The 26,700-nt window shown below is 38.1% G+C and overlaps 1 protein-coding gene across 1 annotated transcript; it reads left to right on the top strand.

Annotated features, from left to right (window-relative positions):
• The first annotated feature begins 462 nt into the window (after positions 1–462).
• Positions 463–25,866, top strand: TIMMDC1 (translocase of inner mitochondrial membrane domain containing 1). The gene is made up of 7 exons (XM_058731311.1): positions 463–868; positions 3,281–3,446; positions 7,756–7,844; positions 8,284–8,351; positions 19,152–19,230; positions 22,617–22,727; positions 25,386–25,866. Exons 1-7 carry the CDS (start codon positions 687–689, stop codon positions 25,534–25,536), a joined length of 846 nt encoding a protein of 281 aa, XP_058587294.1. The 5' UTR covers positions 463–686; the 3' UTR covers positions 25,537–25,866.
• The last annotated feature ends 834 nt before the right edge of the window (positions 25,867–26,700 follow it).

Genomic DNA, 26,700 nt, shown 5'->3' with positions numbered 1-26,700 from the left:
CAAATGAGCTTTCTGGAAATCTCGGTCTATCAGGCACCAAGACATCTGGTTTTTTCTGAAACCAAAACTGAATCCCCGCCCAGCTCGGAGGCTTCACTACGTAAGTGAAAGTAGGTAGGGCTTCTATTTGTGCGAATTGTCTTCCCCTTTCCCCACTCCACTTTCTTTTTCATCTATGTGGAATTTCTGGCGTTTTAAACACGCTAAACTACTTCAGCCTGTGACAACATCTTGCATCCCGGAAACTGACGAAGACCCGGTTTACGTGGCCCAGAAAGCCCAAAGACAGGCAAAGAAACCGGCCGGCGAAGGGGCCACACGCAGCTGATGTCAGCTACTCCGAGCCAACTCACTTCCGGGGGGCGGGCCAGGCACACAGGTTTCGTCCCGCCTCTAGCCGGAAGTGCTTGGCTACGGCTACGCCGTCGCCCCGCCTACTGGCCTTTGCCCCGATGAAGGTGGGATTTCCTGTCTCGTGTATCCAAGGTCTTCCTAAGTCAGTGCCGGCCCTGGGGAGAAGGGTGTCAAGAATGTGGTGTCGACCCTGGAAGCAAATTAGCTGGGCCTGGTAGAAGGGTACTCACCTAGTTATTACTGCAGTTACCCTTACTGTCTTCCCACGGCGTCTCCCAGAGGCCTTGGAGCCCTGAGAACCCAAGCGTGTGCCCGCAGGTTCCGTGAGGGCCATGGAGGTGCGGCCGCCAGCGCCACAGAGCTACTTCTGCCGGGCGCTGTGTCCTTTCCCTCGGGTTTTTGCTGCGGGAGCTGTGGCTGCCGATTCGGAGAACCAGAAGCTGTCTTCCTACGTCCCAGAGCCTGATTACCTGGAATCCGGATGGGACCGCCTCCGGGACCTGTTTGTCAAAGAGTAAAAGTGCCTAGGGTCTGTGGGGAGGGGACTGCGAAGAGCTGTCCTGCAACCTGGGTCATCCTGGGGTGAAGGACCCCTGAGTGATGTGGTTTGTTTTTGAATAAGATTTGGTGTTGTAATGTTTGTATCCCAAGTTTGTGTCCTCACATTGCCATTTAGTAGTTCTGTTGATTGACAGGACAGTTTACAAATGGTAGGGGTGAAACTCATTATAAATCAGAGCATTTTTAGAGAATATAGTCTTAGTGTAATCCCCCGATTTTACAAATTAGAAGAATTGGACCGAGCTAATTAGTGTCAGAATTGACCCTGGAATCCACATCAGCGAGATTACGCTCCAGTATTTTTTTTCGCATTTCACTTTATTCCAAACTTTGGTATTTCATGACCATAGCTTCCCCTTCTCTCCAAAAAAATGGAGATTGGAGAGACGGCAGCGAGAGCTGTAAAATGTTTATTCTGTCAGATAATGAATATATAAAAAATAATAGCAAGTATTGTCTCATTTTTATAAAAGAAACAATATTAGCTAGATCAACAAATAAGGTTATTTCAGAATACAAAATTAACTTCAAACTGAATTCACTTTAATGGAAAACTCATTTCATTTATTCACTTATTTCATCATTTATCAATTATTGGTGGAAAAATGGCCCTTTCATGAAATAGTTTACAATACTACACTGTTACCAGGTGGTTAAATTAACTTTGAAGCTTTGTTATGTTGCTGAGATTGTTGGGACAAGGAGTTGGCAGAATCGTGTTTAATTGCTTTATTGAAATATTATCTTTATTTTAAAGATAATGAGGCAGCCTTTCTCATTGGTCCTTCCAATCAATATTTACTTGAGATACTTGTGAAAGATCCTATGTAGTATATAACAGAAGAGTGTTATTTTGATCAGCTTTGGAAACCACAGAATGTTGGAGCTGAAAGAAACTTGAAGGTAATCTAGGTTAACTTCTATGTTCCCCTCCATCATAGATGAGGAAACTAAAGTTCATAGATTGTGATCTGGCTGCAGGTCACTTAACAGTGGGTGACAGAACCAGAACCACAACCCTGTTGTCACTTGTAGTTTAGGTCTTTTCCACCACTGTGCTATTTCTTCACCATTTATTAGCTGTTTGGGCCAACCATAGGACTTCTTAGAGCCAAATAAATAAAATGGAGATAAATATCACCTATGGCATGGAATTTTTCAGAGAATGAAAAGGAGGCAAAGCATATTCATCTGGCTTGTTAAATTTTAAGCTTTTACATTTTCTCTTTTCTGAGTTCTGTCATAGGCCAATTTTTAGGTAAATGTTTTTGATCTTATTCACTATACAAGACAAGTACAGGGTTCAAATTATAGCAGTTTTTTCCTATTGCCCTAAGTAAGTATAAGAATTACAGTTTTCTGAGAAATTTTATTTAGATTTCTCTTGTAGATGCAGGAGCTGTAAAGACTCACTGATTCTGATTTCAGAGATGTGGTTATTGATAATTAGAATTAGATAAACACCTTATAGTCTCCGAAGAAAGTGATTTAGTAATGTAAATAACATTTAGTATTTATCTAGAGGGCCATTTATAGTAACATAATACTTAAAAACTTAGCTATTCATTAGAGCTTCTAGAAACATCTTCAAAGCTTTATTATCAATTCTAATTTCTTCTTTTGAGAGTAACAAATTGAATTAAACAGTGGTTTTTCCTTATGTTAGGTTGGTCTGTGGTGTCCATTGCACAGTGAGATTTCTCATTTGTTGCTTTTTATCATACAGGCCCAATCTGAGCATGGCATAAAAGTGAAGAATTCAGAAAGACAGGTTTTGATTTTTTTTTTTTAATCTAGGATTTTGTTCTTGAATATATTGTCCTAAAATCTGTAAGTTTGTGTCATTTCCAAAAGTTAGCTTAAAATTCAAAAAGGGAAATCTTGATCCTTGCATCCAGCTTTTACAGATTCTTCCTGATTCCAGAGATGTAGTGGACTTGTAATAGTTATCAAATAAAACCACCTTAGAAAAAAACATTATTGGAGTATGATATGCATCTATTTACACATAAATATATTGATCAACAAATTTTCACAAGCTAAACATAGCTGTGTAACCAACACCGAGAAACTGTTAGCAGCATTTCAGAAGCTCCCCTTTGTGCCCCTTCTAGTCACTATCTTCCTAAAGGTAATCAACCAATAGCTTAATTTCTAACAGCATAGGTTAATTTTGGCTGAGATTTGAGCTACTTGTGATATAACTGTGGTATTTAATTCATCAGGAGATTTTATTAATCCAGAGATTCTGCCCATGATGAAAAATGTGGTAGTGTTAGTATTGGGGTCATTTTGAATGTACTGTCTTTTGGAGAGCAGTATCCATAAACTAATCCCAAACAACATTGTCTTTTTGATGTCTTAGTGAACAGCAGAGAACTTCAAAGGAACTTGAGAATATTTATAAGGCGGCTATTTCAGCAGGCATCATTGGCTGGGCATATGGAGGAATACCAGCTTTTATACATGCTAAACAGCACTATGTTGAGCAGAGCCAAGCAGAAGTTTATCATAGCCGGTTTGATGCTGTGGTAAGTACTGATACTCTAAAAGTATTTGAGGGCATATTAGTTTAGTAATTCACTTTACACTTAGCTATTCAGTTAGGTGGTAGGGTTGGAAGGGTTAAGATGTCAGAGTAAAGAAACAAAACCTGCACTTAACAACAGTAGACGTATTAATGCTAAAGAGCATACACATGGTTTGTCAGACTACTTTTCTTATCTTCAGAGGGATTACCACCATGGCTCTACTTTCTGAAATATATTTCTATCACTTCTCAGTCTTTTGGCTAAGATCAAGTATAGTATCTGAAATATATTTCTAATCCCTAGCTAAATCATCAAGGCTTAGCTGTAGCATATTAACCCCATTCACAGGGTCTCCTTGGAGGACACCAAAACAATAATTAGCATTTATAACTCTACAGTTTATAGAGTGCTAACTCTTTTGTTAGATCTGTACATCAACTCTGTTGTATAAGTGAGGAAGTTACAGCTTAGAGAATTAGTTGTTTGGGTTTTGTTTTGTTTTTTAAAATTCTGTCAGCCTTAAAAGTTGTAAAAGTAGTACAAAGAATTCCTATATACCTATCACCCAAATTCTCCAAATGTTAACTTTTTATCACATTTATTATAGCATTCTCTCTCTGTATAATGCATATTATTATTTTTTGTGACTGCTAAAGAGTAAGTTATAGTCATGATAAATACTTCAGCATGTATTTCCCTGAAAACAAGGACATTCTTTTATATAATCACTATATAATTATCCAGATCAGGAAATTATCACTGATATAGTACTATTGTCTTATTTTCAGACTTTATGTAAATTTTGCTAGTCGTCTCTCCAATATTATTTATTTATTTAAGTTTATTAATTTATTTTGACAGAGAGTGTTCAGAGGGAGCTGAAGTGGGGGAGGAGCAGAGAGAGAGGGAGAAAGAGAGAATCCCAGTCAGGTTCTGTGCCAGGCTCCACGCTGTCAGTGCAGAGCCCAGTGTAGGGCTCAGTCTCATGAAGCATGAGATCATGACCTGAGCCAAAACCAAGAGTCAGACACTCAACCGACTGAGCCACCCAGGCACCCCTATTTTAAAAGTAAATAAAAATAATTTTTTTTTCCAGGTCCAGCATCTAATACTGGATCAGATGTTGAATTTGCCTTTCATGCCTCTTTAGTCTTTTTTTTTTTTTTTTTTTTTTTTTCATTTTTTTTCAATGTTTATTTTTAAGGGACAGAGTAGGAGTATGGAAGGGGCAGAGAAAGAGGGAGACAGAATTCAAAGCAGGCTCCAGGCTCTGAGCTGTCAGCACAGAGCCCGATGCAGGGCTTGAACCCACGAACTGTGAGATCATGACCTGAGCCGAAGTCGAACGCCCAACCTACTGAGCTACCCAGAGACCCCTCTTTAGTCTCTTTTAATATAGAACAGTTTCTCTTTCTTTAACTTTCTTGATTGTGACATTTTTGAAGATTGGGGGCTATTTATTTATTTTATTTTATTTTATTTTTATTTTTTATTTTTTTAAATTTACATCCAAATTAGTTAGCATATGGTGCAATAATGATTTCAGGAGTAGATTCCAGTGACTCATCCCCTATGTATAAAACCCAGTGCTCACCCCTACAAGTATCTTCCTCAATGCCCCTTACCCATTTAGCCCACTCCCACACCCACAACCCCTCCAGCAACCCTCAGTTTGTTCTCTGTATTTAAGAGTCTCTTATGTTTTGTCCCCCTCCCTGTTTTTATATTATTTTTGTTTCCCTTCTCTTATGTTCATCTGTTTTGTCTCTTAAAGTCCTCATATGAATGAAGTCATATGATATTTGTCTTTCTCTGACTAATTTCGATTAACATAATACCCTCTAGTTCTATCCACGTAGTTGCAAATGGCAAGATTTCATTCTTTTTGATTGCCAAGTAATACTCCATTGTATGTATGTATATGTATATATGTATATGTATATATGTATATGTGTATATATATACATATATATACACATCACATCTTCTTTATATATTCATCCATCTATGGACATATAGTCTCTTTCCATACTTTGGCTATTATTGATAGAAACATGGGGGTGCATGTGTCTCTTCGAAACAGCACACCTGTATCCCTTGGATAAATGCCTAGTAGTGCAATTGCTGGGTCGTAGGGTGGTTCTATTTTTAGTTTTTTGAGGAACCTCCATACTATTTTCCAGAGTGGCTGCACCAGCTTGCATTCCCATGTGGGCTATTTATTTTGTAGAATGTTCTTCAATTTGGATTTGTTTAATGTTTTCTCATGATTAGATTCCAGCTATGTGTTTTAGCAGGAATACCCTAGATTGGGGTATTAGTACTCCTTACTTCTTACTTAGATGTACTTAATGTACTTCTTACTTAGTACATTATATCAGGAGCACATGATATCTATTGTCCCTTTACTGATGATGTTTACTTTAGGCACTTGGTTAAGATGGTCTCTGCCAGGCTTATCCACTGTAAAATTATTATTTTTCTCTCTTTGTAATTTTTTTATTTTTTATTAAAAAATTTTTTTTGAAAGAGCACACGTGCAAGCAGGGGAAGGACAGAGGGAAAGGGAGAGAGAATCTCAAGCAGGCTCCACACCCAGTGCAAGCCCAGGCGGGACTTGATCTCAGGACTGAGATTATGACCTGAGCTGAAATCAAGATAATTAGTAAATGTAATTAGTGAATATCTTATGGATACTTATGAGATACTTTGAGACTATGTAAATATCCTATTTTTCATCAAATTTCCGTGCTTTAGTTTTAGTATTCAATGATGACTCTTACCTGAAAGAGTTAATACTGTGGTGGTTGCGAAATGGTTATTTTCTAATCCCGTCTTTCCTACATTTATTGCTTCATATTCAGCTTTAAGGAAGAGCTTTCCCTTCTCCTGTATTTGTCTTTTTATAATTTATTTCTATCAATGTGGACTCGTAGATTCTTGTTTTACTCTGTAGCTTATAATCCATTCTTATCATTATTTATCTTGATGCTGAAATTGGCCTAGATTTGGACAGTTGGAGCCCTTTAAACTAGCTCCTTTGTTCTTTTTATATGTCCCCATCGTTCTTTGAGGATATCTTTATTTTTTGGCATAGCAAGATGTTCCTGGCTCATCTTTTACTTTTCCAGTACTAGCCCCAGAGTTAGTCATCACCAAGGAGTTCTAGTTTCTTTTAGTGGAAAAATTGTATATAAAACTAAGATTTGAGGGGCACCTGGGTGGCTGAGTCGGTTAAGTGTCCGACTTCAGCTCAGGTCATGACCTCACAGTTCATGAGTTCAAGCCCTGCGTCGGGCTCTGTGCTGACAGCTCAGAGCCTGGAGCCTACTTCGGGTTCTGTGTGTATCTCTCTCCCTGTCTCTCCTCCGCTTGCACTCTGTCTCTCAAAAATGAAATAAAAACTTTAAAAAAACAAAGATTTGATGCTACATATGCTCACTTACAGGGATATCATGGCTTCTATAGGCCCTAGGAAATGTGTGTGTGCTCATATATACTTATGTGCACATATTCATACACACATCTGTATCTATTTATTTATCTGCCTATTTGTTAAAAGCCACGAGTCCATACTGATACTCTTCAGAGAGGTTTTGACTTGCCCAGTATCTTGTAGTAGTTAAGGATCCACTTAGGGATTCTCTCAAAATCTAGACTATATCCTCAGGATATTGTACCAGACTTGCTCCATGGTGATGTGGAGACAGACAACCTGTCTTCCAGTTCTGACTTACTCCTTCTTGGCTGAGTGATCTTGGTTAGAAACTTCCCCTCTGTGCTTTAGTTAAATCTGAAACACCTGCCTAAAAGAAAAGTTGTAAAGATTAAATGAGGTAATATGTTAACACAACTTTTACATAGAACGTGGGCAGTAAATATCAGTTCTCTTTTCTTTGCTCTTTTCTCTATATCTGTATTACTATCATCCTTACCCTTTTATTTACCATTTCTTTGGTTCTTTTTTATTTTATGGTTTCTTTTTTCCAAGATTTCTTGGATATAAAAAGCATGTCTAATACTGACTTTATATTTGCCATGGCATTTGCCATATAGATTGTCTGTTTATGCCTCATTGATAGATTGCTTGGTTGACACTGGCAATTCTTAGTTCCTTTTCTATCTCCTGATAGAATAGGATGCACATGGGACTTTTGCTTAAGTTTCAGTAAACGGTATTTCTAGAGATCTTAATAATGTTTCTGTTTAGGTGTCCCTGCCTAATCCATAGCCATCATTCTACCACAGTTTTAGAATAAAGAAAGTATTAAGGGGTCTTGGAACCTCACAGCCTTTTCATTAACTTTAGCAATCTGCACATCGTGCTGCCACACGAGGCTTCATCCGGTACGGCTGGCGCTGGAGTTGGAGAACTACAGTGTTTGTGACTATATTCAAGTAAGTTCTCTCTGAGTTGTGACAAAAGGTCTTAGTATTATTTTGGGAGCACATCTTTTGAGCAAGTGAGATTTTTAAAAACTAAACACCCACATGAAAGTGATTCATAATACCTTTTTCCCCAAGAACTTTTATCTATGTAAAAGATTGGTCCAGATATAGGTTTGCATCCATGGATGGAGGTCTTCCACCTATTATCAAAGTAGGGACAAGGTTTCTAAGTAAGAGAAATTCTTTGGTTCATTCTTCAACAGAAGGTCCACCTAGAAAACCTAGGGAATATTGGTAGTCCGGAACACATTCACGGGACCTAGACTAAGACCAGGAATTGACTTAGTAGGCATTTCTAATACCTATCACTTTAGTGAAAATTGTGGTCGAGAAAGTAAGGGGGATATGCTTTAAAGTTTATGTTTTCTTCCTTCCCCCTTCTTCCCAGCACAGTGAATACTGGTCTAAATGTGTACCGAAATAAAAATGCCCTAAGCCATTTTGTCATTGCGGGAGGTAAGACATTTTTGTTCTTGTTTATGTTTTTCAGTCTCCTCAAATATGGTTTGGGAAATATTTAAGGACTTATAAATCAGAACTACTGAATTCTTTGGTTGACTTCTCATCACATCTCATTCAACATTCATGCAAAATGTATGGAGAGCATTATGCTTGGCCCTTGGTATACTTGGTGAACAAAACAGAAAAGGTCTTTGCTTTCATGGAGTTTTATAGTCTAATGTGGTTGGGGGAGAAAAAGGCTGCTGTGATAGAAAATAGCAAACAGGTGAAGCAATGGGATGATCAGGGTGAGTAGAGAAGGCCTTTATGGGGAGGTGACATTTAAGCTGATACCTGAAAAGTGTGAAGAAGAGTAGCCTATGCAGAAGCAACATTGAGGGTGAAGTCTCCAAGGCAAGAAAGTTCCTCAAAAGCAGGATAATAAGGCTGGAACATAGTCAGTAAGGGGAAGAGTGGCTTGAGATAAGTTTGGTGAAATTACGTAGAAAGGGACCAGATTTTTCATACTAAGAGTTTGGATTTTATTTTAAAGCTTTATGCCTCTGGTAAATGTGACCTCTTTAAAATGAACATTAAAAAATAAGTATTGAAGTATTATTTCCAGAAATGTAAATGTGAAGTGCCACATATACTCAAACACTCACTACCTCGTGTAATTCTCTCACATGCAAAAAGGTACATATAATTCATAAAACATTTAAAAATTTTTTTAATTTGGAAATAATTTCAAGCTTACAAAAAGTTTTAAAAATAAAAGTAATACAAGGAACACCATATAACCTTTATATACAGAGATTCAGTTATTTACATTTTAGCCCATTTGCTTCTTGTTCTCTCTTCTGAGTGCATGCTCTCTTTCTCTGTGTATATGTATATATACACCCAGGCAAACACATGTACACATAATTTGAACTTAACAATTTAATGGAAACATTTTAAAATATAAAACTAGAAATAGGCATTAATAGCACTGGAGCAGCTGGAACTTGCCCTTTTTTAACTCGCCACCATTTTTCCATGGGTATTCTGTAGGCTCAAATGCCTATATCCAAACCAAACTCTGTTTTCCTCCCCCAACTTCCATACTTGCTCCTGTTGTTAGGTTCTTTATAATTTACCATGTTAAACAAATAAACAAAAAACCTGGAAACCAGATAATGATATGGTTCTGCCTTTTATCCCCCTCTTTGCAAAGTTCTAGTCCTTTAATTAGATTCCTTTAATGTGTAGGGACTCTCACCTCCTCTTTCTTCCCACTGCTGCTATCTGGTCTTCCCTGTTTCTAGTCTTGGTTTCCTCCACTTCCACTGTTACCTTAGTTACTTTTTGGAAATATGAATGTGAGTATAACACTTTTCTGCTTGAGCTTCTTTCATAGTTTCCCATCATTCTAATGTTGATTCTTGATCTGGTCCTCACGTACCACTCTTGCTCCACCCTATGACTCTACTCTTGATTTCCCAAACCCATCATAATCTTGCTTTACATGTATTGGTCCCTTTTCTTGAGCATGCCTTCCCACTCCTGCAAATAATTTTATTCAGCTTTTATTGAACCTGTCTTTCAAGGTTCAGCTTATCTGTCAGCTTTAGTTTCCTAGTCCCTATTTTCTTATTTTTGGGTCTTCAGGTGTCTTTCCCCTATATTCCCATAATTAACTATAAATATTTTAATCAAAGCACTTACGACTCTATGTTGTACCTGTTAACTTGTTTTGCTTCTCCACTAGATGACTTACTTGATATCAGAGAAAGTCTTCGCCTTTTATATCACAACTATTTGACACATAGTAGAGTAGAATAAATGTTCCTTGAATGTAAATTGACTGTAAAAATTAGTAAAAAAATAAACATGATACAAGATAAGTTTTTATCTCAAACCAGCAACCAACATTGAATTTAATGGTATAACACTGAAGTAATTTCCCCTGAAGTCAAAATCATGTCAAGAATGTCTCCCCTCATTATTATATGGCATTCATCTGGACATTTATAAATGTATATTTGACATCTGGAATGACTGAGTGAGGAGCTTGGCAAATTCTTTCACAAAAAGCAACAATAAAATTGGACATAATTATCAAAAACCATTTAAAGATGCTGGAAATTGACCACAGGCACACAACAAATCAGTAAGCATTTATCCAAGAATTTCTACTGAGTTTCAGTAAGAACATTGGGAGTCTGTGGTGTTTCAGCCTAGGGCTCCTCCTGCCCCCCTAGCCCACAGCTCTGTGATGCAGAAGTTTCATAAGGACAGGCTGGAGGACTGGCTTTCTGCTGCTTGAGGGCGCTGACTTTATTTGGAGCAGAAAACAGAAAATTCCAAGCCAAGGGGTGTTGCTGAAAACAATTGCAACAGGGAAGGATAATATCACACAGCTAATCTGAGGTTTTGATACTATTTGGGGTAAGGAATAGACTGGCAGATGAGGCAGAATCTTAACAGGAATATCTAGGGAACAAGACAGCCACAGGGGGTTTTAACAAGATTCTATGTATCCCTAGAATTCTGGAAAGTTGCACACATGTGTAAGTATGTATTCATGCACACTCTGGAGAGACTGGCAAGGGCCCTAGCAAGCTACTTATCTTTGGTTAGTTGTGAGGGTTAATTGTGAACACCAAAAGAAAAAGCCAGAAGAGATTTTAAACTGTCTAAACTTTGAATGCATTCTTCAACCACAGATGCGTTGGTAAAGGATAGGAGCGTTACTAGCTTGGGATGCTTAAGCATAATTTCTGACAAATCATTGGCTGACTACTTAAGCCAGTGTGATGCCTAGGAAACCACGCATACAAATAAAAACTGAGCAACGACGTTAGTGGCTGTACTCTGCAGAAAAAAGACTCCACAGAACTAGCCCGGGCAAGTCACTACATAGACAAAGAATTACAGTCATCCCCCCTGTGTGGGGGGTGTTAACTCCAGAGTTGCTATAATTTATTACCTAAAATGTCCAGTTTTCAACAACAAAAAAATCATATGACATGTAAAACCAGGGGATTAAAAAAGCACTCACTGGGAATGTCTCTGACTGGACCCATCCATTGAACATAGAAGACAAGGCTTCAAACCATTTTAAAGAAATTTAAAAGTATGATGATAGTGACTTACCAAATAGAGAATATCAATAAAGACAGAAATTATAAAAAAAAAATCAAATGAAAAGTTGAAAGTTGATACAACAATAGAAATTAAAATTTCACTGGAGAGGAGGAGCTCAACACCAGTCTTGATAGCAAAAGAGAATTCATGAATTTGAAGAGGGATCAATATAGATGATTTTTCGTGAAGAACAGAATTTTTAAAATGAGAGAAATGAACTGAGCCTGAGCAACCTATAGGACACCATCAAAAATACCAATATATGTGTGAAGGGAATGTTAGGTAGAAAAGAGAGAAAGGGTTAGAAAAAAGTATTTTAAGAAATAATGGTCCTTAACTTCCCAAATTTGATGAAAAACATTAATCCACACATCCAAAAGGTTCAACAGACTCCAAGAAGAACAAACATGACGAGATTCACACCTAAGCACATAATAGTTACACTGTTGAAAGAAAAATCTTAAAAGCAGCAAGAAAAAAATAACTCCCATGAGGAACACCAAAGAGGATTAACAGCTTATTGCTCATCAGAATGATGGAAACCAGAAGGCAGTAGAATGCATTCAAAGGCCTGAAAAGCATAAGTTGTCAACCAGGAATTCTGTTTCTAACAAACCACTCTTCAAAATTGAATGCAAAAATAAAGACATTGGCAGATAAACAAACAAAGAAAAATTGTTACTAGCAGATCTGCCTTACAAAAATACTATAGGAAATTCTTCACGCTAAAAGGATGTAATAAACCAGATGGTAACCTGAATCTATGAGAAATATTAAAGAGCATTGATAAAGATAATTATATAAGTAATTATTAAAGGCTGTATAAATATTTTTTCTCATAACTAATCTAAAAGACAATTATGTAAAATAATAACAAAATTGAAGTGTTAGACATACAGCATATTTAAAGTTGTATATGGCATTAATAGCACAAATGAGAGGGAAGGAATGGAGGTATGTTGGAGCAAGGAGATGACACCAAATAGTAACTTGACAGGAAGAAATGAAAAGTACTAGAAATGGTTAATATGTAGGTTAATATAAAACACTCTATAAACCTATTGTTTTCCTTTCTTTTAACTGTTTTTCCCTAATTTAAAAATAGTATTTGAGGGACTCCTGGGTGGCTCAGTGGGTTGGGCGTCTGGCTTCAGTCATGTCACGATCTCACAATTTTTGAGTTCGAGCCCCACGTCAGGCTCTGTGTTGACAGCTCAGGGCCTGGAACCTGTTTCAGATTCTGTGCCTCCCTCTCTCTCTGCCCCTCCCCCACTCATGCTCTGTTTCTCCTTCAAAAATAAATAAACATTAAAAAATTAAAAAAAATAAAAGTAGTATTTGAGGGAGTGCCTGGGTGTTTCAGTCAGTTAAGTATCCGACTGTGGCTCAGGTCATGATCTCCCGGTTTGTGAGTTGGAGCTCCACATCAGGCTTTCTGCCGTCAGCAGGGAGCCCATTTCATATCCTCTGTCACCCCCTCTGTCCTTCCCTCACTTGCATGTGCTCGCATTCTTGCATGCTCTTTCTTTCAAAAATAAACTTTTTTTTTTTTTTAATTAAAAAAAATAACAGTATCCAACTAAGTGGCTAAGTTGGTTAAGCAGCTGACTCTTGGTCTTGGCTCAGGTCATGATCTCACGTTTTGTGAGTTGAAGCCCCACATCTGGCTTTGTGCTGACAGTGCAGAGCCTGCCTGGGATTCTCTCTCTCCTTCTTTCTGCCTCTCCCTTGCTCGTGGACACACACACTTTCTCATCAATCAACCAATAAACTTTTTAAAAAATGCTAGAGACAAAGGACATTTTATAATTTTTTTTTTAATGTTTATTTTTGAGAGAGAAAGTGAACAGCGGACAGGCAGAGAGAGAAGGGGACAGAAGGTCCAAAGTGGGCTCTGCACTGTCAATGGAGAGGCTGATGCAGGACTCGAACTCACAAACTGAGAGCATGACCTGAGCCAAAGTCGGACGCTTAACCAACTGAGCCATCTAGGCACCCTCATTTTATAATGTTTAAAGGACCAATCCATCAAGAAGATATAACATTTATAAACATATAAACTAACAACAGAGCTCATAAATACATAAAAAGAAACACTGAATTGAGAGGAGAAATAGACAATAACAGATTGTGAAATAGACAATAACAGATCAGGAGTTCAAGCCCCACATCGGGCTCAGTGCTGATGGCTCATAGCCTGGAGCCTGCTTTGGATTCTTTGTCTTCCTCTCTCTCTGACTCTTCCCCCACTCATGCTCTCTCTCTCTCTCTCAAAAAATAAGCATTAAAAATTTTTTTAAAAATGACAAGATAACAGACAACTTTAGGAAGACTGACCAAGAAAAAGAAAATAGACACAAATTACCAAAATCGACTCAAGAAATAGAACATCTGGATAGCCCTACAACAAGTTAATAAACTAAATTGTTAGTTAAAAATCTTTTCACAAAGAAAGCCCAAGACCAGATGGCTTCAGTGGCTATTTGGGAAGTTTCTTTCACAAACTCTTCCATAAAATAGAGGAAGAAGGAACACTTTCAAACTTATTCCTTTGGACTAGTATTTTCCTTGATACCAAAGCCAAATGAAGAAGATGAAGGTAGCAAAGAGAACTATAGATCACTATCACTCAAGAGTATATACACAGGGGCACCTGGGTGGCTCAGTCAGTGGAGCATGTGACTCTTGATTTCAGGGTCGTGGGTTTGAGCCCCATGTTGGGTACAGAGATTATTTTATTTATTTATTTATTTTGATTCTTAAAATATTTTTTATTATATACATATAATATAATATGATATATACATACATATATATATAATATAGTCAAATTAGTTTCCATACAATACCCAGTGCTCATCCCAACAGGTGCCCTCCTCAGTGCCCATCACCCAGTTTCCCCTCTCCCCCATCCCCATCAACCCTCAGTTTGTTCTCAGTATTTAAGAGTCTCTTATGGTTTGCCTCCTTCCCTCTCTGTAACTTTTTTTTCCCCCTTCCCCTCCCCGCTGGTCTTCTATTAAGTTTCTCTGGATCCACATATGATTGAAAACATATGGTATTTGTCTTTCTCTCCCTGACTTATTCACTTAGCATAATACTCTCCAGTTCTATCCACATTGCTACAAATGGCCAGATTTCATTCTTTCTCATTGCCAACTAGTATTCCATTTTTATATATAAATCACATCATCTTTATCCATTTGTCAGTTGATGGACATTTTGGGCTCTTTCCATAATTTGGCTGTTGTTGAAAGTGCTGCTATAAACATTGGGGTACAAGTGCCCCTATACATCAGCACTCCTGTATCCCTTCGGTAAATTCCTAGCAGTGCTATTGCTGGGTCATAGGGTAGGTCTATTTTTAATTTTTTGAGGAACCTCCACACTGTTTTCCAGAGTGGCTGCACCAGTTTACATTCCCACCAACAGTGCAAGAGGGTTCCAGTTTCTCCACATCCTCTCCAGCATCTACAGTCTCCTGATTTGTTCATTTTAGCCACTCTGACCAGTGTGAGGTGGTACAGAGATTACTTTAAAAAGAAAAGTATGTACACAAAAATCCTTTACAAAATATTAGTAAACCAAATCCAGCAACAACCAAGGATTGTATACTGTAAACAAGTGGAATTTATCCAAGGAATTTAAGGTTAGCTTAGAAAAGTATTTGACAAAAATCCAACATTCATGATAAAAACTCTCAACAAACTAGGAATAGAAGGGAGCTTCTTTAACCCAGTGAAGGTCATCTATCATCTATTAAAAAACCTACAGGGGGGCGCCTGGGTGGCTCAGTCGGTTGAGCGTCCGACTTCAGCTCAGGTCACGATCTCACGGTTCGTGAGTTCGAGCCCCGCGTCAGGCTCTGGGCTGATGGCTCAGAGCCTGGAGCCTGCTTCCGATTCTGTGTCTCCCTCTCTCTCTGCCCCTCCCCCATTCATGCTCTGTCTCTCTCTGTCTCAAAAATAAATAAACATTAAAAAAACCTACAGCAAACATCGTATTTAATGGTGAAAGACAATGATTTTCCCCTAAGACTGAGAACATGGGAAAGCTGTATACACTTGTAATTAAGGTGTATACTTGAGATGAATACAGTTGTATTCAGCATTATACTGGAGACTTTAACCAGTGCATTCAGGCAAGAAAAAGAAACACTAAGGTCGAAAAAAAAAAAAAAAAGTAAACTATTTACAGAACACATGGTAATAAAGAGTTTGTGGGGCGCCTGGGTGGCGCAGTCGGTTAAGCGTCCGACTTCAGCCAGGTCACGATCTCGCGGTCCGTGAGTTCGAGCCCCGCATCAGGCTCTGGGCCGTTGGCTCGGAGCCTGGAGCCTGTTTCCGATTCTGTGTCTCCCTCTCTCTCTGCCCCTCCCCCGTTCATGCTCTGTCTCTCTCTGTCCCAAAAATAAATAAAAAATGTTGAAAAAAAAAAAAATTAAAAAAAAAGAGTTTGTGTAATAAAGAGTCTGACTGATGTTTGGCTGCTGATAGCTTATAAGCCTCACTACTCCCTCCCCTCCTTTTTAATTGACTTTATTTTTTAGAATAGTTTTAAATTCACAGTAAAATTGGGCAGAAGATACAAAGATTTTGCATATACAATAAAACTTTGGTTTGGGAGCATAATTCATTCCGGAAACATGCTTGTAATCCAAAGCACTTGTATATCAAAGCAAATTTCCTCATAAGAAATGATGGAAACTCAGATGATTTGTTTCACAACTCACAAATATTCGTATAAAAATGATTACAATACTGTAATATAATACAAATGAATAAGGAAAGTACAAAATATAAAGAAAAATAGATTAACCTGCACTTACCTTTGAAAATCTTTGTGGCTGGTTTGAGGGAGACGAGAGAGGAGGATTATTGTGTAGGACAACTTTATTACTAACGGATGTTGACTACAGTACAGTATTAATAAACTCTTGTCATATACTGTATTTAATGTATTCAGCATAAGACAACAGAGGGAAGGGTCTATATCTGCAGGCAGCCTGACCTAGAATGAAGCAAAGCATTCCTAAGCTTACTCTTGTATGGAAAAGCAAAGGACTGTCCACAGGTGCTTTGAAGTGACAAAAAATACACTAGTGCCAGTTGTGGGCACCTTCCAATGCTCTGAAAAGTCACTGATTTCCAATGCTCTGAAAAGCCTGAAACTGAGCATGCGAGCATGGGAGACGATCACCCACAATCTCCCAGAGAGGGAGAAAGAGAGAGAAGAACTATTGGCTCATTTGTGATCATATGACATTCAGCGTCAGGTGCTACTTACATTGCAAGTCTTTGCTCGTTTATCAAGTTGAAATTTACTAGAAATAATTGCTTATCTTGTGAAACATTCGCAGAACAAGTAAATTGCAATCCAAGGTTTTACTGTACTCCTCCCCCCGCCCCAACATACACACTTAAACATAGCCTCCCCACTATTAACATTTTACCCCAGGGTGGGATACTAGTTACAGTTGAAGAACCTACACTGATGCATCATTATCCCCCAAAGTCCATAGTTTCCCTTAGGTTTCACTCTTGGTGTACATTCTGTGGGTTTGGACAAATGTATGATGACATGTATCCATCGTTGTGGTATCATAAAGAGCATTTTCATTGCCCTAAAAATCTGTTCCACCTATGTATCCTGCCCACCAACCCCTGATAAACAGTGATCTTTTTTTATTGTTTCAATAGTTTTGCCTTTTCCACAAAGTTATATAACATTTTCAGATTTACATCTTTCACTTAACAGTATGCATTTAAGTTTCCTCCAGTCTCTTTTCATGAGTTGATAGCTCATTTCTTTTTAGTGCTAAATAATATTTCATTGTCTGAATATACCAGTTTACTTATCCATTACCTACTGAAGGACATCTTGGTTGCTTCCGAGTATTGGCAGTTACGAACAAAGCTGCTATAAATGTGTGCAGGTTTTGGTGTGGACACAAGTTTTTAGCGCCTTTGGGTAAATACCAGGGAGCGTGATTGCTGGATCATATGGTAAGAATATGTTCATTTTTGTAAGAAACTGCCAGACTGTCTTCAAAGTGACTGTACCATTTTGTGTTCCAACCAGCAATGAATGAGAGTTTCTTTTGCTCTACATCCTTGCCACCATTTAATGTTGTCAGTCTTCTAGATTTTGGCTATTCTGATAGCTTTTTAAAAAATATTTATTTTTATTTTTTATTCTTTTTTTATTTTTTTATTTTTTTTTGAAAGAGAGAGAGAGAGAGAGGGAGAGAATGAGTGAGGGAGGGGCAGAGGAAGAGGGGGAGAAGAATCTTAAGCACGGTCCACACCCAGTGCGGAGCCCTGTGTGGGACTCCATCTCACTATATGAGATCATAACCTGAGCCGAAATCAAGAGTCAGCTGCTTAACTGAGCCACCCAGGCACCCCTAAAAAAAAAAGAAAGAAAAAAAAATACACACACACACACACACACACACACACACACACATGTTTAAGTTTATTTATTTTGAGAGAGACAGAGTGAGCAGGGGAGGGGCAGAGAGAGAGAGAGGGTGAGAGAGAGAATCCCAAGCAAGCTCAAGAGCATGGAGCCCTACAAGGGGCTCGAAATCACGAACCCTGAGATCATGAGCTGATCCAAAACCAAGAATCAGTTGCTTAGCCAACTGAACTACCCAGGAACCCCTTCCCCCCCCCCAATATTTTATTTTTAAAAAAATGCTTTCTTTGGAAAAGAAGACTTGAAAAAAAGACCAAATTTATTACCATCTTGGGGTAATGTAATTAAAGGTGATTTTTTTTCTTGTTAATTTTAAAATTTGGAAAATTAAAAAAAACAAATAGTACTTAAATAAGACACATAAGTCTCAATTGTTTTTTTAAAAATGTTACTACATGAGATGCATTAGTTGTGTTGTGCATAGTGAGGGAAGAAAATGAATGACATCCTGGATATACCATACCAGTGGGAAGGAAAGGGAGCCTGTGCACTGACCACCTGGTGGCACTGTAGACCAAATGCCCACTTGGAGGCCTGCCTGAGGGTTGTAGCAGGACAGAAAGGGTGAGACTGGAGCAAGGTACAAACTGCAGGGGTTTTTGTTCTTTGGGGAAAGCTTTTCTTGAAGAAGGATGAAATTGAAGAGATGGGAGTGAAGAAATTACAGATTTTTAAGGGGAGGTGGGCAAAAATGAAGCAGAATGAGAAGAGGTTGGACCCATAGAACCGATATACAAAAATTAGGTTTGTAAAAGGGATGTTTCTTCCTTTGATCCTGCAGTGTGGAAGAGAAACTAGCTGTGTTGGCATTTTATTTATTTTTTATTTATTTATTTTTTTTAACATTTATTTATTTTTGAGACAGAGCATGAATGGGGGAGGGTCAGAGAGAAGGAGACAAAGAATCGGAAACAGGCTCCAGGCTCCGAGCTGTCAGCACAGAGCCTGATGCAGGGCTCAAATTCATGGACCACGAGATAGGACCTGAGCTGAAGTCGGCCGTTCAACCGACTGAGCCACCCGGGCGCCCTTGGCATTTTAGATTCAGGAAATCTAGGTTGTGGTGATGTATTATTGATACTGGGTTCTGAAAACTTACTTAGCGGTTTATGTTCTTTTTATAGAAGAAAAATTTTTTAAATGGATTCTAGTACTTAAAGATAATTTAATATTGGGTTTTTTGTTTGTTTGTTTGTTTTAAAACAGCTGTCACAGGAAGCCTTTTTAGAATAAACTTAGGCCTGCGTGGTCTGGTGGCTGGTGGCATAATTGGAGCCTTGCTAGGGTAAGTGTTAATATGGTTTGATACTAAATTAACACAGCTTTCATTAATGCCTTACTGTTAAAAATCTCATTCATTTCTAAAGAATAAATTTAAATCTTACAGCCTATAAAAGGCCTTCAGTTTTGTATTGGCTGTCGCTTTGACTGTCAAATTCTAATCTTACCCCAGTTGTTGATTTTACTTCCAATTATCACTGCTTAGATATCACTAACACCTGAACCTATTTGTAATTTGAACAATGGTATTTACAAGGAGCAGGAAAATAATAAGAAACAATTAACAAGCACATTCTGTTAAAAAATTTTTTTGTTTGATTTTGTTTGTTTAATAAATTAAAAAATTTTTCTTCTCCAGCTTGTTAATTTGAAAAAATTTGAACCTACAGAAGAGTTGAATGAATTAGTACATCAAACACCCATATACTCTTTTCACTTATGTTCACCAGTTAACATTTTGTCATATTTGTTGTATGTCTCTGTATATGTGTGGAATGTGTGTAAATTTCTTTTTCTTTCTCCTTTTTTCTTTCTGGCTAAATTGTTAGAGACCTCATAATTCTTCACCTCTGAATACATTAGCTGGTATTTCCCAGGATGAAATGAAGAACATTCACCAATGATACCACAAGTATAATCATCACAGTCAATAATTTAGCATTGATTCAATATACTATCTAAGATATGGTCCATATTCAAAAATTTTCAATTATTACAATAATGCCATACATATATATATTTAACTCAGGATCCAATTGCATATTGCATTTACAGTTTTGATTCCTTTAAGCTAGAATAGATCCACTGCTCTTTTTCCCCCAGAAAATTTCTCAATTTCTTTTCATTATCCCTTCATGAGTAGATTTAGGTTAAATGTTTTCATCAGGAATACAGTGTAGGTGAAGTTAGTCCTTCTCAGTGTATCACATCAAGATACATATTGTCTTCACCTATTGTAAGTGATGTTAATTATTTGGTGCAGTACTTTTCTATTGCTGTGTAACAAACTACCACAAACTTTTGTGGCTGGAAACACCACCCGTTTATTATATCACAGTTCTGTAGGTCAGAAGTCTGAGGAGGCTGATGGGCTCTCTTTGTTCAGAGTTTTACAAGGCCAAAATCAAAGTATGGATCAGGCAGGCTCTTATTGGACTAGGGAAGAATCTGCTCCTACACCATTTAGGTTGTTGACAGAATCCTTGTGGCTGTAGGGCTGAAGTTATTGTTCCCTGCATGGTTGTCAGCCAGACACCAGTGTTCCTAGAGGCATACATATTCCTTGCCACAGTGCCCCTTCTATGTTCAGACCAGCAACTGGTATGTTGAATCCTTCTCATACTTTGAATCTCTCTGACTTGTCTCTGCCACCAGAGAAAACTCTCTGCTTTTAAAGGGTTCATCCAGATAATTTCCTTTTTGATTGACTCAAATTCAGTGGATTACTAACCTTAATTACATCTGTAAAATTTTGCTATGTAACAGAATCATGGGTATAATTTATAGTTGAGGAATTAGGGCAGGACAATTTGGGGGGCTATTGTAGAATTCTGCCTACCATATTTAGTATTGACTTAAATTTCTCCACTGAAAGGCTTCTGTTATTCTCATTGTGATTAGTAAATAATCTTGGGTAAGACTATGTGAATAGCATGTTCTCCAGCTATCTTTTTTCTAGTGGTTTTAATGATCTATTATAATTGTTGCCATAATCGGTTATTACTGATGGTTGTAAAATGATTTGTTAGTGCTATCTTTTCTTCTGTTTTTATTAGTTGGCATTCACCTGAATTCTCCCTTCGCCTCCACCTACCCTCTCCCTTTTTCTACCCCCTTTTAAGGAGGAAGTTACACTAGACTTATGGATTCCTTTTTTAAATTATTTTTAAAAATTCAGCATGTCATAATCTATCGCAGACATGATTTTTGTTATATTGTGTTTTGTTTGTTTTTTAGTAAATTCTACCGTCAACGTGGGGCTTGAACTCAGGACCCCAAGAGCAAGGGTCACATGCTCTACTGACTGACCCAGCCAGGCACCACTTGTTATATTGTTAATATACCATCTTGGCTTGAAGGGAAAAATTGTTGAAATTCCAGCAAAAATAATTTATTTTTCATTGTCATTAAAAACACATAACATAAAATTTACCAGCCTGACCATTTTTAAGTGTGTAGTTTAGTAGTGTTTTTATATTCACATTATTGTACAAAAGATCTCTAGAACTTTGTCATCTTGCAAAATTGAAAACTCTGTACCCATTAAACATTAATTCTCCCTTCCCCTTGCCCCCAGCCTTTGGCAACCACATTTTTACTTTGTTTCTGTGATTTTGACTACTTTATTATTTTTTAAGTTTGTTTATTTAAAGAGAGAGAGTGTGTAAGTGGGATAAGGGCAGAGAGAGAGAGAATCCCAAGCAGGCTCCACATGTCAGCATGGAGCTCGACACAGGGCTCAAACTCATGAACCATGAGGTCATGACCTGAGCTGAAATCAAGAGTGGGATGCTCAACCAACTGTGCCACCCTGGCGCCCTGATTTTGACTACTTTAGATACTTCATATGAATGGAATCATATATTATTTGTCCTTTTGTAACTGGCTTAATTTTACTTAGCATAACATCCTCAAGGTTAATCTATGTTGTAGCATGTGACAGGATCTTCTTTTTAAAGGCTGTAGATACCACATTTTCTTTATCCATCTGTCAATGGACTTTTCCACTTGGCTACAGTAATTTTTCAAATGAGCTTACTTATGTTGTAGCCAGAGGGAACTTAAGTTATCTCAGAGTCAAAAACTCCTTTTCTTTGAGAACATAAGAACCAAACCCTTAACTTACTGTAGTAATTGTTATCTAAATCAGTTTCTCGATGGGTAACTATTAACAGTGTGGGTGAGACTGTTGTGCCAGACTTTTGAACTGTAGGATGTTTTGGTGGTTCCATCCCCAGAAGCCAATGGTATCCTTCCTCCAACCACATATGCCCTCCACAGTTCCTGCCTTCTGGAGGTTTTGGTACCATTCCTGTTACAATTTCATTTCTGAGAAATCTTCAGTATAAAGCTACTTACTAGAACTTGTCACAAGTATATATTTTCCCAGTTTATCATTCATGATAAAACAGCCAATTTATAGGCCTGTTGTTTTTATACCAGTTAATTTTGGGAAGTTGCAGTGATTGTTTTTCTCTACTGTTTAGAAGACCAGGAAGGAAATTGCCTTAATATTTTTTTCTTCATTTGACAAGGACACTTTGTCAGAGTTCCTGTACCTGTCAGGGAATAAGTGGCTCAGTCGGTGTTGCTCCTGCCTTAGCAGACACTCACATGGTGTGTGGTCTAATGGCTGCTTTTTCCTAAGCTTTCTCTCTGCTTCCCTCTCAGCACTCCTGTAGGAAGTCTGTTGATGGCATTTCAGAAGTTCTATGGGGAGACTGTCCAAGAGAGAACACAGAAGGATCGCAAAGCACTCCATGAGCTGAAATTGGAAGAGAGGTAAGGAGCAGGTGAAGATAAAGGTACCTGGCTTTCCTAGCCATTGTGGTGTTCTCCTTAACCCAGGTACTCTAAACCACCACTCAATTCAAAGAGTTTCTGGGGCACCCGGCTGGCTCAGTTGGTGGCACCTGCGACTCTTGATCTCAAGGTTGTGAGTTCAGGCCCCATGTTGAATAGATAAGCAGTCTGGTTTTTTCCATGTTTTTACTTAAAACTTTGATTTGTGCTAAAAACACATACGCACATGGAAATTTTTTTTTTTTTAATGTTTATTTATTTTTGAGAGAGAGACAGAATGTGAGTGGGTTAGGGGCAGAGAGAGAGGGAGACACAGAATCCAAAGCAGGCTTCAGGCTCTGAGCTCTCAGCACAGAGCCTGACGCGGGGCTCGAACTCACAAGCTTTGAGATCATGACCTGAGCCGAAGTTGGACGCTCAACCGACTGAGCCACCTAGGCGCCCCCACACATGGAAATTCTTAATATCTGTAGATCAGTTGTCCAAGGACTTAGGTTCTATATGAGAAAAAGCATTGATTTTGTAGCCAATTAAACCTTGAAAACAGAGCTTAAATCCCAGCTAGGCTATTAATTAGTTCTGTGACCTTAGATAGTTTCCTTAATTTCAAGCCCTCAGTTTTCTCAGCCATTCTATAGGCAGAATCACACCACAATGCTCAATACATATTTGTTTCATTCACTCCTCTTCTCCATTGTAAGAGGGTATGTGAGATATGTAGTTTTCTAAGTTCTGAGATAAAGCATTTAAAATTATAATGCCAGTATAAAATCTGGTGTGGAGAATTAAAAGCATGAAAGCATTGTTAGCTTATTTCTAGTTCTTTAGATGTCATAAGAGGCTTTTTTTTTTTTTTTTTTTAATGTTTATTTACTTTTGAGAGAGAGAGGAACAGAGTATGTGTTGGGGAGGGACAGAATCTGAAGCAGGCTCCAGGCTCTGAGCTGTCAGCACAGAGCCTGATGCAGGGCTCAAACCCATGAACTGTGAGATCATGACTTGAGCCGAAGTTGGACACTTAACTGACTGAGCCACGGTGCCCCAGAAGCTTTTTCTTTTTGTTTTTTTTTGTTTTTTTTAAATGAAACTTTAAGAAATTGGAAAGGTAGGGAAAATATATTGGTATTTGAATTTGATATAGAAAGTTGCAGAAGAATTAACATTTGGAAAAATATGAACAGGTAATAATTGTATTTCAATAAAAAAGGGAAACCAGAAAAATAACTAGAGCAGTTGATAAGTTATTTAGAGATAGAAAACCTCAAGAATGGCTAAAAGCAATAACTTGAATTGAATTACAGTAATGTAAAAATACTTTGGCAAAAGGAAATAGTGTCAAAAATTTATGTGTGTGTGTGTGTGTGTGTGTGTGTGTGTGTGTGTATATATACACATATATATATATGTATATATATGATACTCCTGAGGAGTTAATTTAATAAGTAGTTAATAATAGTTAAGAACTTATATGCCTGCCTCTTTGCTTGAAAATAATCATAGAGAAGTTAAAGTGAGAACATAAAACATTGCCTTAGTGAGCTGAAAATGTAGAAGCCTGGTCAGGGCACCTAGGTGGCTCAGTCGATTAAGTATCTGATTTCAGCTCAGGTCATGATCTCACAGTTTATGAGTTTGAACCCTGTGTTGGGCTCTTTGCTGTCAGCTCGGAGCCTGGAGCTTGCTTCAGAGTCTATGTCTCTTTTTCTCTCTCTCTCTCTCTGTGCCCCTTCCCTGCTCATGCTCTGTCTCTCTCTCAAAAATAAATTTAAAAGAACATTTAAAATTTTAGAAAAAAAAAAAAGAAAATATAGAAAACTGGCTATAGAGATATGGAAGAAGAAATGGTCAAACCTGGTTGTGAAGAGTTGAGAAGAAAGTCTTAGATGACCTTGATAATCACTTCAAGGAAGACACTAATACTAGATTTAGAAAAAGAACTGATCTGTTATTTGGAAATTAGATTTTAATTCCTTGTAAATACACATCTATAGTGTCCCATCTGACGTTTCCATCTTGAGTTTACCATTGTGCAGTTCCCACGAGGTCTGGCAACAGAGAGTTAATGAAGTGGCAGGGCAGTCACATGCCCCCCCAGCCCTGAGGGCAACAGGACAGCCAGGTTGCAAGGCTCACACTTCAGCTCAGGGTGTTTCAGCTCCTGCACGATACCCCTGCATGAACTCTGGAATATCGTAAGGATCAGAGCTGCCTCCACAGCAGTGTCCATTTTGGTGATATGAGAATCATAGTCAGCATGTGAGTGGAACAGGTTAGGAGAGCGAAGAAGGTCCATTATGTTTAAAGTGCAGGGAGCAATGTTTGCTCATAAGTCACAGGGAGAAGACGACAAATACTATCTTTTAAAAAAATCAGGGCGCCTGGGTGGCTTAGTCAGTTGAGCGTCCAACTCTTGATTTTGGCTTAGGTCATGCATGTCCCAGGGTTGTGGGATTGAGCCCTGTGTTTGGCTCCATGCTGAGCATGGAGCCTGCTTGAGATTCTCTCTGTCTTCCTCTGCCCTGCTCCCCCACTTGCGCACACACTCGCTCTCTAAGAGAAAAATAAGCTAAAATAAAAATCTAAGAACTAAAGAAATGGAGCAGTACTTGATATATCCTTTTCATTCTTTTATTACAGTAAAGCCAGACTGCAATTTACTGAACTCCTCCCTGAAGAAATTGAAAGTAGCTTACAGAAAAATCGACCCAAAGATGATGTTAAGAAAATTGAAGCACTACTAAATCTTCCTAGAAACCCTTCATCAACAACTAAACAAGACAAAGACTGAAAATGTTCTGGACTTAAAATTCATTGGCAAATTGAAGGGATCTATGTTGCCCTGTCCATTGAATGCCAAAGGCTAGTCTTCTCCTTGGCCAGCCTGCTGACAGATACAAGTGCTGGCACCTCTAGTGGCAGTGACTTGCTCTTATCTTTTGTTTTCACCAAGAATTGCGCAATTGTACACTCACTTTACTTATCCTTAAATTTAAATACATAGTCTTTCCTGATTGATCTATATATTTGGCATTGTATCTGTACAGGTCAATCAATACATATTTCTTTGCCCTGAATTTTACAATAGTAAATTAAAAATTTCCCAAAATTGGAGTTGAAATCTGTGGGTTGTATGTTTATTCTTGCAGCCTTTTAAAAAGATACTTAGTCACTAGAAGGAGGAGGTATCACTAGGTAAGGCAAATGGGTCTGTGATGAAATCCTTGTGCCTTTGGATCCTAGAAACATTGTGGGCCTAAGTGTGTAGTAGGGTTTGGTTTTGTTTTAATAAAAAAGATAATTCCTGTGTCATTTGAAATAAGATATAAATTTAACAAAAATGAAGTAGATAAGCATTATTACAAAAAAAAAAAAAAAAGGAGCGCATCTTTTTTTCTTCTCAGTGTTGCTGACAAAATGTCTGTGCTATAATATGCAGAAGATACTTAGCATAGATACTCAGTCTGTACATTGCAGGAGCTTGCTCCTTTAGAAGGAAGCTCTCATGCAGACTGAAACTTTTACTAAATGAGAGGGGAGCAATGCACTAAGTGTACATCTAGTGCTTTGTTTTCATGTTGGACCTCTTTGTTTTTAGTTCCTGCCCTGAAAATAACCATTTTTAGGAGCCAGGTTTGTGTAGCCATGTGGTGTAGTGGCTGAAACCATGGGCTCTGGAGGCAAATCGCTGGCTTGGCATCTATGGCTTTGCAGCCATGTGACCAAAGCAAAGCCATTTTACTTTAAGTCTCAGTTTTCCCCTTTATCAAATGAAACAGTATCCACATCACAATGGGTATTAAATGAAATGATGCATGTAGAGTGTAACACAATGCCCTGGCCCACAGGGGATGATAGAAAAACAAATAGTAGTAGTTATAAGGATAGAAGAACCCGTGCACAAGTATATTTTTACCACGATTTATATGTCCTCACCACATTCCATAAAACCTGT

The sequence above is a fragment of the Neofelis nebulosa genome, chromosome 5 (genome assembly GCF_028018385.1).
Source record: "Neofelis nebulosa isolate mNeoNeb1 chromosome 5, mNeoNeb1.pri, whole genome shotgun sequence".
NCBI lineage: Eukaryota > Metazoa > Chordata > Mammalia > Carnivora > Felidae > Neofelis > Neofelis nebulosa.
This window is presented reverse-complemented; position numbering and strand designations above follow the sequence as displayed.